Source organism: Nothobranchius furzeri, chromosome 18, assembly GCF_043380555.1.
Source record: "Nothobranchius furzeri strain GRZ-AD chromosome 18, NfurGRZ-RIMD1, whole genome shotgun sequence".
Classification (NCBI taxonomy): Eukaryota; Metazoa; Chordata; class Actinopteri; order Cyprinodontiformes; family Nothobranchiidae; genus Nothobranchius; species Nothobranchius furzeri.
The window spans coordinates 31,910,150-31,924,560 of record NC_091758.1 but is presented as its reverse complement, the minus strand read 5'-3'; the positions used below and the strand labels follow the sequence as shown (position 1 = coordinate 31,924,560).

The 14,411-nt window shown below is 43.0% G+C and overlaps 1 protein-coding gene across 3 annotated transcripts in view; it reads left to right on the top strand.

Moving 5' to 3' along the window:
* Positions 1–14,146, top strand: part of kif26ab (kinesin family member 26Ab) — an 80,052-nt gene extending 65,906 nt beyond the window's left edge. For all 3 annotated transcript variants that reach the window (XM_054741596.2, XM_015970103.3, XM_015970105.3), the window contains 10 exons: positions 632–725; positions 1,265–1,527; positions 2,275–2,458; positions 4,599–4,758; positions 5,052–5,214; positions 7,221–10,458; positions 10,673–10,866; positions 13,173–13,196; positions 13,586–13,736; positions 13,813–14,146. In XM_054741596.2, coding sequence (XP_054597571.2) covers positions 632–725; positions 1,265–1,527; positions 2,275–2,458; positions 4,599–4,758; positions 5,052–5,214; positions 7,221–10,458; positions 10,673–10,866; positions 13,173–13,196; positions 13,586–13,736; positions 13,813–13,997 — 4,656 coding nt within the window. In that variant the 3' untranslated portion in view covers positions 13,998–14,146. The remainder of the gene's footprint in view (positions 1–631; positions 726–1,264; positions 1,528–2,274; positions 2,459–4,598; positions 4,759–5,051; positions 5,215–7,220; positions 10,459–10,672; positions 10,867–13,172; positions 13,197–13,585; positions 13,737–13,812) is intronic.
* The last annotated feature ends 265 nt before the right edge of the window (positions 14,147–14,411 follow it).

The window sequence follows — 14,411 nt, the reverse complement described above, 5'->3', positions numbered from 1 at the left end:
TGTGGAATGATTTGAATTCACTCCACTTATATCTAACCTCTCCTTACAAAGAGCAACTATATCTAACACCCACAGAGACAGAACAACTAGTCCGGTCATGTTAGATCCACGCTCATAAATGTTTTTAAAATCTGAGGTCAACTTTTTTCCAGAGAGTCCAAAAGACTCTTAAGGCTGTAATCATTGGTGAAGGGGTGGAATTTCCATAACAGAGAGAACATCAAGTGTTCTATCATACCCTGAGACGCTCAAGGCTAAACGCTTCTGCCTTAGATGTGAGGCCACATAGCTAGATTGTACCTCTGGGACAGCTCTGTTGGTAGCAAGCTGTTCTGCTGTTGGAGGGCATGTTTGTTGTGTGAGGCATGGTAAGGGGTCCCTGCTGCAGACACCCTCCCCCTGTGGACCCATGCTGAAACTGATTGCAGAGACAAGCCACACATTCCGACGTTCACAAGAGTGATGAAAAATCCCCAAATCATTAACGTGGTTCTGTGCAGGCAGTCCAAAATACCTCTCTCGTTCATTTTGGATTCATAGTATTCTGTCCGCTTGCCATACAGCATTTCTACCATGTGTCTGCACTAGAAATCGACCGCGACGCGGATTTGTCTCTTTCTGTTTCTCACAGGCTGAGGTGTGCTCAGGGACGGTAGCGGAGGTCATCCAGTCGGTGGTAAATGGTGCAGACGGCTGCATCTTCTGCTTCGGTCAAGTCAAGCTCGGTAAGCTCGTCCACCGGCAACAGATTAGACACGTGCCTTTGTTGGTGAAAGAAAAACTCTCTTTGCTCTTTGTTAGCTACACTCGATGTCCACAACTGGTTTAGCTGTGCACTGGGGTGAGTTGAGGAATGAGAGATTGGAGGAGAACGAATGGCTGGTGTGTTTGGGGAGGGGGGTGAGGGCTAAAAAGCTGCATCCACGCTTCAGAGCTCGGTCTTTAATTAAAATCTTAGTAATTGGTCCAGCCTGCACTCCTAGGCTGAAGAGCCTGTTGTCCTCATGCTGCTGTTAGCTATAATTCTCCACTGAATGACTGCTTCTGGAATAAGTCCTTGGATCAACATTTGATTTTACTCAGACTCAATATTACATCAGGCTCCTCGCATTAGACTCTACTTTTATCCGCCAGGAATGGCCGAACACAGAAAATTGCCTGTTTCTGTGAGAAATCAGTTCCCATTTCTATTATTTCAAAGGAAAAATAGATCATTTGTGTGTGTTTCCATTATCATCTCACTCTCTCTTTCCAACGTGGCCAGGCAAAACCTACACCATGATTGGTAAAGACAGCTCCATGCAGAGCCTCGGCATTGTGCCCTGTGCCATTTCCTGGCTTTTCAAGCTCATCAACGAGCGCAGGGAGAAGACTGGTACACGGTTCTCAGTCCGTGTCTCTGCGGTGGAAATCTTTGGGAAGGATGAAGAGCTGAAAGACCTGCTGTCTGAGGTGTCAACCGGCAGCCTGCAGGAAGGCCAGTCGCCGGGAATCCATCTGAGAGAGGATCCCATCTGTGGCACTCAGGTGAGCAGCCTTCCATCTCTCCGCTCCTTTTCTTTGTTCATCCTTTCATGGGTTAAAGTATTAGTCTGTCTGAGTATTGATTCTTTTCTGTCTATGATCTACTTCTTAGCCCCTTCAAAGATGTTTAAACTTTGGTGCAAGTGCACGTGTGCAGCATTTAGTTGTTATCTCCCGGGACGATCCTACCTGCTTCAGAATTCCATGATTTCAGCCAAATCTATGTCATTGATAGCTTTCCTTTGCTTCTGTCTTGTATTGACTCTCCCGTCAGAGCATCTATTATGCATGAATCACGGTTAGCCCTCTGTGGCACAATGGAGTTATTATTGGGGGATGGTGCAAACTGGAGGTTTGCAGGCACTCACAGGTGTTGCTGACAGATGTTGTTTTTGGGGATAACTGTGGACTCTGACTTCAAAGGACACTCACTTCTGTGAAGCTTCTCTTCTTCCATGTTTTTCTCTTTATGATCCTTCCTGCCTTTTCTCTCCTCAACCCCCTCTCTTATTTTCTTACCGTGCCGCTACCCTTATCACTCCTACTTTACCTCTTCTAATCCTCTTCCCTCCGTGTGCATATTTTCTGTTTTAATTGCCCCAGAGATACATTCTAATGGGCAAGAAATGAATGCCGGGGTCCAATTAACCGACTCCTCTCTCTTTATCATGCCTCCCTTTCACATATAGCCTCTCTTCTCAAGCCCTGCTCACCCCTAAGGCTGCACTGTTTTTCCCTTCCTGAACACAGCTCCAGAATCAGAGCGAGCTTCGAGCCCCTACTGCTGAAAAAGCCGCCTTCTTCCTGGATGCAGCCCTGGCTGCTCGCAGCACCAGCAGACCGAACGCGGATGACGACGAGAGGCGGAACTCCCACATGTTGTTCACGCTGCACATTTACCAATATCGCATGGAGAAGAGCAGCAAAGGCGGAAGTTAGTATTAAGGGATCATAATTGTTCTGTCGTTGAGAATCTACATGGGGTCATTTGAAGTAAAAATGATCACTTTGGTTATAATTTCCTGAAATTTTGTTTGGATCGTTAGCTATATTTTCTCAGTCTAATTCTATGTCTGACTGTGAACGCTCCTAAAAATAAGCCAATGCCTGCGTGGACATCTGAGTTTCCATAGCAGCTTCTTTCTGCTCTATTAAAGCAGCTTTCCACAGTTTTCTACTTTCAGAGATTATGAATGGTTTTTCAGAAATCTGTAAAAGTGATTATCTTATCATGTACGGTGATATAATGTAAGCATTTTTTTTTGCTACGCACGCCCCCTCACCCCCAGAGCTCCGTGCAATAGGAAACTGAGCGCCGTCCAGAACTAACCAATAGCATTAGACTACTGCTTAGATGCTTCAAATTTAAGGAATGCCTCGGCTGATGCGGAGTTGATGAACTTATCACGGACAAGAAAGCCTTTAAAACAGGGGTGTCAAATATGCGGCCCGTGGGCCAGATCCGGCCCGCAAGCGGGTTAAATCCGGCCCGTGAGATGGTTGTGTAAACTTTATTTTCATACTTTAAAATGTAGAGTGAAAATAAACTTATCTTTGTGAGCAAGTTTTCTCTGTAACGAGTATAAATAAAACAAATGCGCTCAAGGCCCACACAAGAACTTGAATCACATCCTGAAGTTGGCTGCCACTCAGGATGTGACTTCTGATATTGATGTGCTGGTGAAAGCTAAAAGATGTAAAGTAAAATTAGTCAAACATACTTTACATGCTGCATGAAACTGATCTAGCCATGTGACCTGTAAGCTCTTTGAATCACTAAGGAATGTTTTTTTTTTATTTCTTGATTTTTTAGTTTTTTCATATTTTCTAGTACACTTCAGATGTTGTACTTGTACTATTTTGGATACACTGTCCTCAGGCTCCAGCTTTGTTTTATATTGATTGTATTAAAACAAAGAAAACAATCTGAAGTTGTTTTAAATTTACCGGTCCGGCCCACTTGGGACTAGATTTCCCTCAATGTGGCCCCTGAGCTAAAATGAGTTTGACACCCCTGCTTTAAAATATAAATATATGAGAACACAGCATGACATGAGAATAACACTTGTAAAACAGTGTGTTTTTGCTCTGTTTGTCAGCTACAGAAGCACATTTATAAACAGAAACGTGAAGTCGCCATCTTAAAAAAACTGAGCAACAGACTTTTTTTTTGGGGGGGGGGGTCCTTTACAATAAGTTCTAATAGGAAACTGATTCTAACACAAATGATTGTTTTCCGCATGGTCCTAGTGCTCAGCCAGTGTCTATTTAATATAGCGTATTATTGTATTTGGATGGTAAAAAACGAAGGGGACAAAAATTTACTTTGGAAAAAGTGGAGGAACACGTCCCCCCCAAAGACTGCGTCCATGCCTATGAATGTGCTTCACAATAAACATGATTTTATTTAGAAAAGGAGGTGGTGCGGAGTCACCTTTTTCTCCTAGATGGGCAGGGGAGGGTATTCAGTTTTACAAAAAACCCAGCTATGTGTGTACATGTCCTTAGACTTTAATTAATCAAAAATCTTCTGCTATTCAACATTAGTGCTCAAAGACTTGGCCTGCGGATGATTAAATTATATATATTTTTAAGAGATTATTGAAATTACTAAACGAGGCACTCCTAGATGCTTTTATTTTGGCGTCCTGTCATGTTAAGCAAAATAAACAGAATCACAATTTACTTTTCCATCATTGAGCAGCCCTAACCTCATTAATGTTTTTTGAAGCAAAAGTTCATTAAACAGTTTAATTTGGTCTCTTTTAGACAGAAAATTATTAAAATGCAAATCGGGATGTAAATCATCAAGATTTATGTTTTTGTTTGTGGTGAATTTGTTTTGTACACGTTTAAAGAAAAGAAAAATCTGTGTTAATGAGAATTACACATCTGGTGGGAGTTGAACAGTCTGGTTGCAGTTTGAATCACCTCAGTGTGATAAGCTTACTCATAAATAAAGCAGACAGCTCACACTGAGCTGTGCCACACTTCTCACCATCTGACTGAGGAAGTAGTCAGGGTGGGAGTGTCTGCATTGTTCTCACCTGGTTCTTCTTCTGCTGTCGGTACAGTGTCGGGCGGACGGAGCAGGCTGCACCTTATTGACTTGGGGAGCTGTGAAAAGGTCCTGAGTAAGAGCAGAGACGGCGGTGGAGGCTTGTGTCTTTCCCTGAACGCACTGGGAAACGTCATCATGGCTTTGGCAAATGGGGCAAAACACGTACCTTATAAGTAAGAAAACCAACATTTATTTACTTTTCCTTGTGCGCTTTTGCCTCCAAAGCTTTTATGCATGCCTATTTATTTAGTCTGTTTAATTAGCCTCTGATAACAGCTTTCTCTGGCGGCAAATGAGAACATTTTATAGTTTTCAAATACAAAAAGGATAAATGGTTAGTCATTTGGGTGCGTTTTCAGCTCAGACTAATTGGGACAGCTTTTCCTAAATCACATCAGCTATCATTACCGTTGTTTTACAGCAAGGCTGTGTTGTTCGCTAAAAGCAATGTTAATGCACCCTTCAGGGACAGCAAGCTGACAATGCTGTTGAGGGAGTCCCTCGGCAACATCAACTGCAGAACCACCATGATTGCCCACATTTCGGATTCTCCGGCCAACTACGCAGACTCACTCACCACCATCCAGCTGGCTTCCCGTATCCATCGCATGAGGAAGAAGAAAACAAAGGTACATTCATCAAGTCAAGCGGTAGAAATGGTAGATTTTAGAATCTAATGCAGGTATTTTTCACCTATTAGAACAAATTGTCATTTATTCATGCAGAATAATTGTTTTTTTATTTGTGGACTATTATGCTTGTGCAACTTTGCATCCAGCTTAACTGATGCTACTGTGATTTAAGTTTGTACATTTTTGTTCCTCCTGTGATTTTGAAGCTATTAGGTAAACAAATGATGCTGAAAATGAATTATTATTATTAGCGCGGTAATTGAGAACTAGTATTTCTCAGCTCCTCAACACATAATCATGAAATCAATACAGCTGGTGCGTTGCAGTCCCCTGGATTAGAGAAATATATGCTCCAGATAATTAGGTGCAATGGCAGCTTGTATTTATATGCTGGTGAGGCTGTTGTGATACAGCAATTTATATTACCGACATTCATTTCCATGTGGCTATCGATGTGTACTTTTAACCTTTAGATAAAAATGGACTATTAACATGATGAAAAATTGTTTTACAATAAATTCTTCATTGTAAAATGATTCCACTATAAATTTAAATAGCCACGGTGTTACAAATAATGGGAGGATGGCCACATGAATATTGTTAAGCCTCATTGCAGTCATTAGTTACAACATGCTACATTTACTGATCAGGGGTAAAAAGGGTAATTACAGGAGCCCATTGCAATTTCAGGATGATGACAGTTGGGTTTATCTATGCAACAAACAAAAAACCTCTCTATGCATACTGGCAAACTTACAGTTCATACATATCAACAAACATAGTTTTTCAACTGGTGAAAGTTCAATAACTTTACTACATTTTGGGGATTTACTAGGGATGTAAGAAAATATCAATATGGCAATACATTGTGATATTTTTTTCCTGTGACATTATATCAATATTCAAAGGTTGAGTATCTAATTTTTGGAAGAATTTACATGCAACCATTTGTGTATTTTCTTTTCTTTTGGTGCAATTCAAACACCGACCACTAGTTGGCAGCAGTGGGCAATAGGTTTTGTTTCCACCACTGAAATGTAAATCCTTCTGTCATGGTTCAGATACCTTATGTCAAACATTTTAAGTACCAATTTGGACAGTTTATTGAATATTCCTACAATAAATTCAGTCCAAACAAATTGCTAATATCTGACTGAATGTATCGCAATATATTGTAATACATCGTATCGTCTCCCCTGTATCGTGACACGTATCGTATCGCCACAATTTCACCAATACATATCCCCAGGATTGACTATATTAGGGTTGGAGGTTCTAACAGAGTGAAGATGGTTATGTTTTATCGAACATGAACAAGTGGAAAAACACAAAACAGTTTTCTTTTTAAAAAGTAAAAGAGGAGGTAATTGATGTGGGAGACTTCTCTGGTAAGCAGCTGATCTGTTTGCAGCTATCAGTAGAACTTGAACCAGTCGGTCTCATTTCCCAATGCAAATACTTAAAATGTCATTGAGAATCCATTTTTTACTTGTTAGTTTTGAAACATAATCAGTAACCCTTAGTTTAGCATGCAGGCTGAACATGAAAATAGTCTTCTACCCCTATTAGCCACTGATAGAAAATAGACGGGGAAACGCTTGGATTGCAAAGACCAGTCAGTTGCACGTTACACTGAAAGTTGGATTCACCTATCTTGGCTCATGACACGGAAGGATGATGCTGATTTAGTGTCCAGGAGGGAGCAAACCATGTCTTGGCTAGTAGTAGCTAATCGCTAGTATTAGCTACTCCACAACATGGCAGAAGTCATTCAGGCTTCAGTTATTTGTGTTGATAAAACATCAACTGGAAACTACTGCAACAACAAGTGAAATGGGTCTAATATCTTTGTTACATATTGATAGGACAGCAGCCACTCTCAACCTGTTTAACATAAGCGTACCATCAACATTATTCTAACACACAGTATTGTTTTGTTTAGGATATTTTAAATGCAAAAAAACTTACACATTATGTGATTTTGTTCTTTTTTTGTTTTGAAGTATGCATCCAGTTCTTCTGGAGGGGAAAGTTCATGTGAGGAAGGGAAGGTTCGGCGGCCGCCTCACCTAAGGCCGTTTCACCCTCGGACCGTAGCCCTGGACCCAGACTTGCCCGCCCTGCTCAGCGACCCAGAATACTCATCGAGCAGTGAACAGTCTTGTGACACCGTTATTTATGTGGGCCCTGGGGGAGCTGCGATCTCTGATAGGGAGCTGAGTGACAACGAAGGCCCACCTGCCTTTGTTCCAATCATCCCCTCCTTAAACAAGAAAAGATCTACTAAAGAAGGCCCTCTGGACAGAGACCAGTTTTTTAAATGCAACACATTTGCAGAGCTTCAGGAGAGGTTGGAGTGTATAGATGGTAGTGAAGAACCCACTGCTTTTGTTGGAGAGGGCAAGAAAAGCCAAGCTAGCCCTAACACTGACAAATCTAAGGAAGGCCAAGGCTCTAATTCACCAAAGACTGTAGCAAATATTCCCAACAGCCAAGAGGGCACGTCGAACAAACTTTTCCCCAAACCTGTCACCATGCCCTGCAGCCCTAATATTAAACCTAAACTGGACACTGTAATGACACAATGCATACATGAAGAAAGTGCTTCATCAGAAAATGTTCTCAACATTTGCAGAACTAGTGCCGATGGTGAGAAGGCCCTGATCTGTGAAAACCAGGTTAATACAAATTATCTGGCAACAACCACTGTGCTAAACTCAGAGCCTGTAGTACGGGAAAAGGTTTACCCCAACAAGAAGGGCCTGCCAAAGCCGGCACCACCCCCTTTGCAGCAGAAAGTAAATATAGAGAAGGAGGAAAGATCAAGCACCAGAATGCCACCAGTAGGAATGAGCCACCAAGCTGTGAATAGAAGGGACCCTTGCACTTCTCCTTTGTTTAGAGCTCCAGTGGAGGTCTGCCAGGTGCGTTCAACCATGAGGGAACGGTGCATGGATCGGGATATCCTTAGAGCTACGGTCACCCTGCAGCAGCCAGTGGAGCTGAATGGAGAAGATGAGTTAGTGTTCACTGTGGTAGAAGAGCTGTCTATTGGAAGTATTGTGGATAAAGGTAGGCCATCGAGCATTATAAGCTTTAATAGTGACTGCTCGCTTCAGGCTTTGGCTTCTGGTTCCCGACCTGTCAGCATTATCAGCAGCATCAATGATGAATTTGATGCGTATACATCAACTGTGGGAGGATCTGAGGTTAACGTTGCAGTGGTCACACCTCTTCAAGATGGCGCAATGGAAAGTATCGACAGCAGGGGCTCTTCTATCAGTTCTTGGTTGAGTGAGGTCAGTGTCTGCACATTGGAAAGTGAAGGGGTCCATTCTGCAGATGTTTTCATTCCACAGGCCAAACATGTGGGACCAGAGGGCACCTTTTATTTTGATCCCTTTGACGTGTTTCATTGTGCATCGCCCTCAAGAGACCCCAAGAACTCCTTAAATGACAGTGGCTTTAGTTTTTCTGAACAGGACAGTGACAGTACTGCTTCAAGCAAATTATCACTGTCAAAGTGTCCCCCATCACCTGAATCAACAAAAGGATCTCTTAGATTCACATCGAAATTTACTAAAGCCCACTCATTGAGCTCCTCGCCACCTCCACAGGGCCCCTCCGTTATACACTCCAGTCTGCCCAGGAGGATTAAACCTACCTCATCCACCTCTCACAGTAGTAGCAGCAACAGTAGAGATTCACCAAGGCAAGAGGCTAAACAGGACGATCCCTGGCAACGCAACAACCACTCAGAACCTCAGATTTCTGACTCCAGCAGCACCAGCAGATTTCTAAGAAATCCCCCTAGTGGCATCATTTCCAGCAAAACACCCAACAATGGCAACAGTGTACCTCGTCCACCCAAGGCGCCAGGGTCTACCTCATCCCAGAGAGTGGTCGATGGCTGTGAGAAGTCAGCTACCAAGAATCCACCCAGTAAAATGCCTCAGCTGAGACGAGGCGCCACCACCCTGGGAACAGTGCCTGTCATTCATTCCTCCACAGATCACAAAGGAACCCAAGAGGTTTCTGCATCTACGGCAAGCCTTAAATTCTCCTCTCTGGGGAAAAACAAGGCAAACTCACAGAAAGCAAGTAATCTCCCTAAACCTGTCTGTGTCTCTCCACCTCCCCCTCCAGTAAGAAAGTCCAGTCTTGATCACAAGACCAAGATCCTGCTGCCCCAAAGTGCCTTAAAGTCAGCATACGGGGAGGCAGGAAGGACCTCTGGGGTAAGGGTAGCTTTATCAGAGGATGAGCTTGAAGTACATCAGAAAATAGATTCTGTTCATTTAAAAACCTCCAGCCTCAATACAGCCAAAGTAACCTCCAGCCTGAAGGCCAAAGGGTCTAGAGGAGATTCTGGGCTGCATTACGGCAGTCAGATGTCACTGGAAAAGTGTGAAAGCCTGTCTTTATCGGGTTCCAGAGCTGTGCTTAGTAGGGAGAACAGTGGGGCAAGTCTAGGTAGCAAATCCAACAAGCCCATGCCAAGATTCGGTATTCCTAATTCGTCCAGTTCTCCAATAGCTACCTTCCAGTCTACTCAAAGTGGTGGAAATATTGGTAAATCTGGTCCAGTAAAAGCTATTGTAAATCCCAGGGCATTAGGAGCAGTTAATGGAAGTAAAGCACGCTCACTGTCAGCCAATAGCTCCAAGGGCCTCAGCTCTTCAACAAAATCTTTGGCCCCTCCTGTGGCCAAAAATACCAATGCTAACCTTCCTCCATCGGGTCGAACATCAGCCCCTCGGACGACTGCTCCGGCTACAAACAAGCCTGGGAGAGGTACCATCATGGGCACAAAGCAGGCCATTAGGGCTGCAAACAGCCGCGTGAGTGAACTAGCAACAGGTACCATGTCGGGCAAACATGGGAGAGGCTCCGGAGATTCAGACAGTGGGAATGACAGTGGCGTGAACGTGAGTGATGACAAGTTGCCCACAGCCATGCTGCCTTCGCCATATAGTAAAATCACTGCACCAAGGCGGCCTCAGCGATACAGCAGTGGCCATGGCAGCGACAACAGCAGCGTACTGAGTGGGGAGCTGCCTCCAGCTATGGGACGCACAGCTCTGTTCTACCACAGCGGAGGCAGCAGCGGATATGAAAGCATGATCAGAGACAGTGAGGCCACAGGCAGCGCTTCCTCTGCCCACGACTCCATGAGCGAAAGCGGGATGTCATCGTCAGGCAGAGCACGGAGCTCCAAATATCCCAAGAAGAGAGCTAATGGTAAGAAAATCCACAAGCAACAGCTCACATTTCTGCAAGGTTGTGTGTTTTGATGTAATAGACATGTAAAGCGTTTTTGCTTGTGTACAATGACTAGAGCATGGCCATCTTATGTAATTTCTTGCATCTTTTTATATTGCAACATGGGATTCCTTTTCCTCTGAACACTCCCAAATCATAGCTTGTCTTACAACGCTGCATGCGTGCTTTGCAGGCTTCCAGAGAAGACGGTTGATCCCAGCACCCCTGCCAGACACATCCTCCCTGGGGAAGAAGGTGGGCACAGCAGGCCAGTGGGTGGACTTGCCTCCAATGTCTGGACCTTTGAAAGAGCCCTTTGAGATCAAGGTGTATGAGATCGACGATGTGGAACGACTCCAAAGACGGCGTCTGGAGGAAACCACAGAGGTGAGCAGAGGGTCAGACCAGACGGGTTTTGACTGTTTTGCTGAACTTGTTTCTGATGATGTCACGTCTCCATGGTGGTTTTGTGACTCCCAACTGCTAATCCTAGAAAATATTTTGAGAGTGGAGCTTTAATCCCATACATGATGAAGATGTGTCACAAGGATTTAGGGTATGTTGTGGGAATTTCTTCTACCCATCCTTCCCAGTTTCTTTTTAGAGATCAGGACAAGAATAGTTTGTCTCAGACGTCTGACCAGGGACGAAATTTTGATTTCAGAAGTGGGGGGGACACAGCAGGCTTGTGCGGATTTGGGGTGGGGGGTGTTATGTAAAGACCCCTTGACACGTCACGTGCCCATCTCAATAATTTTTCCATCCTTATTGAAGTGCAGTTTTGGCTGTTGACAATGGATAGGCCATTGTATTTATTGTTTTGGGTCTTTTTTTATTGTTTTTGGTGCAACATTTTCTAACAGGGAGTGAGATTCCTTTTTTATTTAATTTTTGTTTGCTATTTTTATTCATTTAGAAGTTCTGGTTCTGGACATTTCAATGTTAAATGAAGGTTTCTTTGTTGCATTTTAAAGGGTGTACTTGCATTATTATGATATATTAACATTATATTAGTGGTTATTTTGGTCTAGATAATGTTGACAATATCGTTTATCATCAACAATTTGTTGGACAAAATATCGTCCAGCAAAATGTGTTACTTTCCCAGGCCTAGTCAAAAGTATAAAAATTATTTATACATAAACGGTCCTCCTGAGATCTGGCCGTTTGTTCATTTGCTGTGTTAGAGGACATGCTGAACTAATGTTTTACACATGATCATCACCCTAACATTTGAGTGTATAAAAACATATTAAATATGTTTTTCCCTTAAAAGTGTTTAAACAGTTGTTGCATTTCAACACACAAAAAAATGGAAAAAATAAGATAAATCTAATGAAAAGTGTACATCTTTGACATTAAGCTTAAAAAAATCTGTTGACGATGATGATACTGTTCATTTTTCAGAGCTTTTTAATGTGAAAATATGCATTGCAATAGATAAGTTTACAATAAAGTTAAATGATAAAAGTTTTGAAGTTACACTTCTACTACTACTACTAGTAGTAATAATAATTATGATGATAATAGTAATAATAAAAAAAAATAATTATAATAATACGAATAAATTGTGTCTGAGGAGTCAGTTATGTGGAGGAGATGAGTTTGTAAAAGTTAGTTTTGAGTATGTTTGTGAAGGAGGAGGTGAGTCTGAGCTTAATGCAGGGGTGTCACATGTTCCAACTTACGTTTTGACTTTGAAAGAAGTCTCTTATATCCACTTTCGTTTCTTGACATGCTGCCTCCTGGCTGCGCCTAACTACCAAAGACTCACAAATGAACACTTATTCAAATGTTATGTAATGGAAGCTGAGCTGAGCTCTGATATTACACAGCGTCTAGTTGACGATGTGACTCAGTACCGGTGTTCCCTAGCGGCTCCAAACTAGCAAAACAACGTGAGCACGTTCTGACTGTTTACAACTTGAGTGACAGCAGCAACAGCCAATAATACGTTAGCAAGTATCAGCAGAGCCAATAGATTAGCTTTTGGGCGGGTCTAATAGTAAACCGGTTTCCGTTTCGGTCCTAGTGCTCAACCAAATCCATTTAATGGAGCGTAACATTGTTTTTGGATGGAAAAAAGTGCAGGGGACCAAAACTGCCTTTTGAAAAAGTGGGGGGGACATGTCCCACCCGTCCCCCCCCAAAATTACGTCCCAGCGTCTGACCTTCAGACAGCTCAGCGGCAAATCCTGGTGTTAAAATGTTTGTGTCCAGGCTCCCAGGGCTTGGTATTTGGGCAACGCTTCTGATAAATGCCTACAGTTCAGATGGCAATCACTGATGACGGTTAACCGATTTGGGTTTGAGCGATAACTGAGCTTTGGGGTGGTGAAGCTAAGGTATGCACGAAAAAATCAGATGGTGACTCTGATGAATTCAGATTTCACAAACGTTCTCACCACCAGCACTCACCACGGTTACCCCCCACTGCTTTCATTTTTTTGATCTCTGCCAAAATGGATTTGACAAAAAATGCTTCAAATCAGCCAGAATTTCTCCAGGTTTATTAAAAAAGTCATCATAGCCTGAGCAAGAAATAATGAACAGCTATTTTTACTGAATTTCTCTGTGATAATGTTAAAATCCTATTTGCACCATTTATGTGTAAAACGTTAGTCACCTACCAATGAGAGTACTGCACGTTTTTAGAAACTGTACGATAACTTGCTTCCTGTTTTTATCTCCAGCAACCATTCCAGGATGTTGACAAGGTGAGCAGATTTTCCATCATTTTTGACCCATAATTAAAATGATTGTTTTGATTTGATTGCATATGGTCACCTTGGAGCAGGGTCGGGCGTTCCAGGTCCTCGAGGGCCGCCATCCAGCAGGTTTTAGCTGTTTACCTGCTCCAACACACCCGATTTTTGGATGAATCACCTGTTCAGCAGCTCATTAGGCTCTGCAGCAGCCTGTTAATCACCAGTAGATCCAAACCAGGCATGTTAAAGCAGAGAAACAACTAAAACCTGCTGGATAGCAGCCCTCGAGGACTAGGATTGCCCACCCCTGCTGTAGCAAAATGTGCAATGTACAGTAGATTTTCTGGTCTATGAGTTCTCTTGGCTTCTTGTTTAAGCTGCTCTTCCTGTTCTTTCAGGGTCTGCTGTATTTTAATAGTAAGTTGAAGATTCTGGAGAGACGGCAACAGCAAGTGAGGGAACTGAGGGCGAAGCATCAAGTGTTGTTAGAGGAGCTGGAGGACACAAAGACCCGGCTGATGATGGATCCTAATAAGTGGATGGGAGAGTGTAAGCAAAAATAGATTTTTAAAAAATGTAACAATATTTTGGCTAATTTAATGATAAATTGTGGTTATTCCAACAGTTGAGGTGGATCGGGATTTGGACAAAGAGTCTCCGGAGTACCTGGAGGCGCTGGCGCAGGCCACAGAGGAGCTGGAGTTTTGCGTCAACTTGTGCAAGTCCCATGTCATGATGGTGACCTGTTTCGACATCAGCATGCCGTCGACATGCTGCCCTGCAGAGGGACTGCGTGAAGTTGAGGTCTGAGGACGACAGAAAGTCGAGAAGAGGAAGTGAGAAGAGACGGAGGGAGAAGGAGGATTTTGTGGATACCACTGGAGAGAAGAACAACCGAGAACGAGATGTGGATGCGAGTGGAGCTTTACTTAGAAACAGAGAAACACATCACTGTTGAGCTGCGGTGCCTCGTTGTCTCCAGGACAGAGCAGAGAAATGAAGCGTGAGCACAAATGCTGCTGTCGTCATGGCAGCACAGTGGCTATCACTTACTGAAAAGTCAATGAAAAACACCTGGAAGTGCCTTTCTTATGATTTAGTTTGACTCGTTATTTTTCTTACGATGCGGGCATAACCTGAACACGATGCTTTTAAAACAAATATTTTATACTGCCTTGTATATTGTATTTAAATGAATGTGTGGTGTGTACATTTAGTCATTTG